Below are 2,523 nucleotides of genomic sequence, written 5' to 3'. Positions count from 1 at the left end.
ATTTTGGTTGGTATTTGTAGTTTTGTATTATATTTTATTGTTTGTTTATGTGTTATTTGCTTATTTTGGTTCCTATCTATTTATATTCTAAATTGAATTGAATTTAGAGTTGTTGATATAGGGGGTGTAAATCTAAAAAATTAAAACTGCAAGAATTTTGGGGGTGTAACTGTCATAATTGAAAACTATTAGAGGTGAAACTGTAAAAATTAAAACTTGGAGAGAGAAAAAACGGGTATCCGCAGGTCCACCCGTACCCGTATAGGGCAGGGTACGGGTCTAATATTTTAGACCCGTATAATTCGACCCGTATTGGACCTGTACCCGTTTGGCCCATACCCATGAAGACCCGACCCGTACACAGCCCACCCAGCCGTCTTGCCAGGTCTATTTGCAATCTAAACAGAAATACAAAGAATACAATGTTCTTAGACTATAAACTAAGAATCAAGGATTACCTCCAGCCATTGAAGTTGTATTTTGACTATTCTAAGCTCTCAAGACACTCTAATATTGATGGTGTATTTTGTTTTAGTTGAATACTTGAGCTTAGGGACCGAACCATTATATATAGCCAAGCTTCCATCAATCTCTTAATGACATTGCTTAATGGTTGCCATAAATCTCAATCAATGGTTAAACAAAAAACGTTTGAAAAACTGAAGCAATAAATGTGGACCATTAATATTTAAAACTGATTTATATTTAATGAAAATCAATTATCAACGTTACATGAGTAATGTAAGTTTTACATTCTCCCACTTGGTCCACATTTTTAACCATTTTTTCATTAAGAAACAAATACAAGAATCATGGCGACAAGTCCTCAAAAAAAAAAAAAAAAAAAAAACGAGTATTATCTTCCATGTATTACAATGCATTTGATTCTTCAAGTTTACTTTATATATGACAACCTTACTTAATGAATAAACCCAATGTTTATTCTTGGTCCTACAGATGAATTTTCTCAAATGAAATTAAGGTGCACATGAATATGAGAAAACATCACAGTAAATAAGAGTTTTATTGAAACATTGTATATAGAACTACATAGTGGAATTAAGTCCCATTTTTTCTACATGATCCTTGAATTTCAATGGTGGCATTCCTTTGGTCAAAGGATCAGCAATCATTATGTGCTCAATGACCACTTTCTTTTCCTTAATACGCTATCTTATGGCTAAGTACTTAATGTCAATGTGTTTACTTCGACTTCCACTTTTGTTGTTCTTAGCCATAAAGATAGCAGTTGAATTATCGCAGTATATTCTCAATGGTTTAGAAATAGAATCCATAATTTTAAGTCCAGCTATGAAACTCTTTAACCATACACCATGTGAAGTAGCCTCAAAACAAGAAACGAACTCAGCTTCCATAGTGGAAGTAGCAGTCAAGGACTGCTTGACACTTCTCCAAGATACAGCTCTACCAGCCATTATGAAAACATATCCTGATGTTGATTTGCGTGAATCAACACAACCAGCAAAGTCTGAATCTGAATAAGAGATTACTTCCATATTGTCCGTCTGTCTATTCATAAGCATGTAGTTTTTGGTTCCTTGAAGGTACCTCATCATTTTCTTTGCAGCTTTCCAATGGTCTATACCTGGATTACTTTGATATTGTCCCAACATTCCAACAACAAATGCAATGTCAGGCCTTGTACAGACCTGAGCATACATTAGGCTTTCGATAGTAGAAGCATATGGAATGTTGTGCATTTGTTCCCTTTCAAAATCGTTATTTGGGCATTGGTTCAAATTGAACTTATCACCCTTGACAACGGGAGCCACACTTGGTGAACAATCTTTCATCCGAAATCTCTCTAAAACCTTATCGATATAGGTTTCATGAGATAGATCCAAGATACCTCGTAATCTGTCTCTATGGATCTTGATGCCAATGACATAAGATGCCTCACCCATATCCTTCATATCAAAATTTTTAGAGAGGAATTGTTTTACCTCATGTAGCAAACCCTTATCATTGGTTACAAGCAAAACATCATCTACATATAAAATAAGAAAGGATATCTTACTCCCACTAACCTTCAGGTATATACATTGATCCATGGGGTTTTCAACAAAACCGAATGAAGTAATTACCCCATGGAATTTAAAATACCATTGGCGGCATGTTTGTTTTAGACTGTATATAGATTTCTTGAGCTTACAAACCAAGTGCTCACCATCACTAAAGGAAAATCCTTTAGGTTGTTTCATATAAACCTCCTCCTCTAGGTCTCCATTGAGAAATGTTGTTTTTACGTCCATTTGTTACAACTCAAGGTCAAAATGGGCTACTAATGCCAATATGATGCGTAAGGAATCTTTCTTAGATACAGGAGAAAAAGTCTATGTATAGTCAATTCCTTCCTTTTGAGTGAATCCCTTAGCAACAAGTCTCGCCTTGTATCTCTCTATGTTGCCTTATGAGTCTTTCTTTGTCTTAAAGACCCATTTACATCCAATGGCTTTTACACCATCAGGCAACTCAACAAGATCCCAAACTTCATTGCTCTTC

General features: G+C 35.2%; 1 protein-coding gene across 1 annotated transcript; it reads right to left on the bottom strand.

Annotated features, from left to right (window-relative positions):
* Nucleotides 1–1,169: 1,169 nt before the first annotated feature.
* LOC116114968 (secreted RxLR effector protein 161-like) lies at nt 1,170–1,814 on the bottom strand. The gene has a single exon (XM_031401103.1). The coding sequence runs from the start codon at nt 1,812–1,814 to the stop codon at nt 1,170–1,172; it is 645 nt and encodes a 214-aa protein (XP_031256963.1).
* Nucleotides 1,815–2,523: the final 709 nt, after the last annotated feature.

This window comes from Pistacia vera, unplaced genomic scaffold (assembly GCF_008641045.1).
Source record: "Pistacia vera cultivar Batoury unplaced genomic scaffold, PisVer_v2 Contig729, whole genome shotgun sequence".
Taxonomy (NCBI): Eukaryota; Viridiplantae; Streptophyta; class Magnoliopsida; order Sapindales; family Anacardiaceae; genus Pistacia; species Pistacia vera.
The sequence above is the reverse complement of the archived record's forward strand: the minus strand, read 5'-3'. Positions and strand labels throughout refer to the sequence as shown.

What these genes read in the sequence shown, in the direction of transcription:
- LOC116114968 (XM_031401103.1), bottom strand. Translation starts at nt 1,814, where the DNA reads ATGAAAGATTGTTCACCAAGTGTGGCTCCCGTTGTCAAGGGTGATAAG.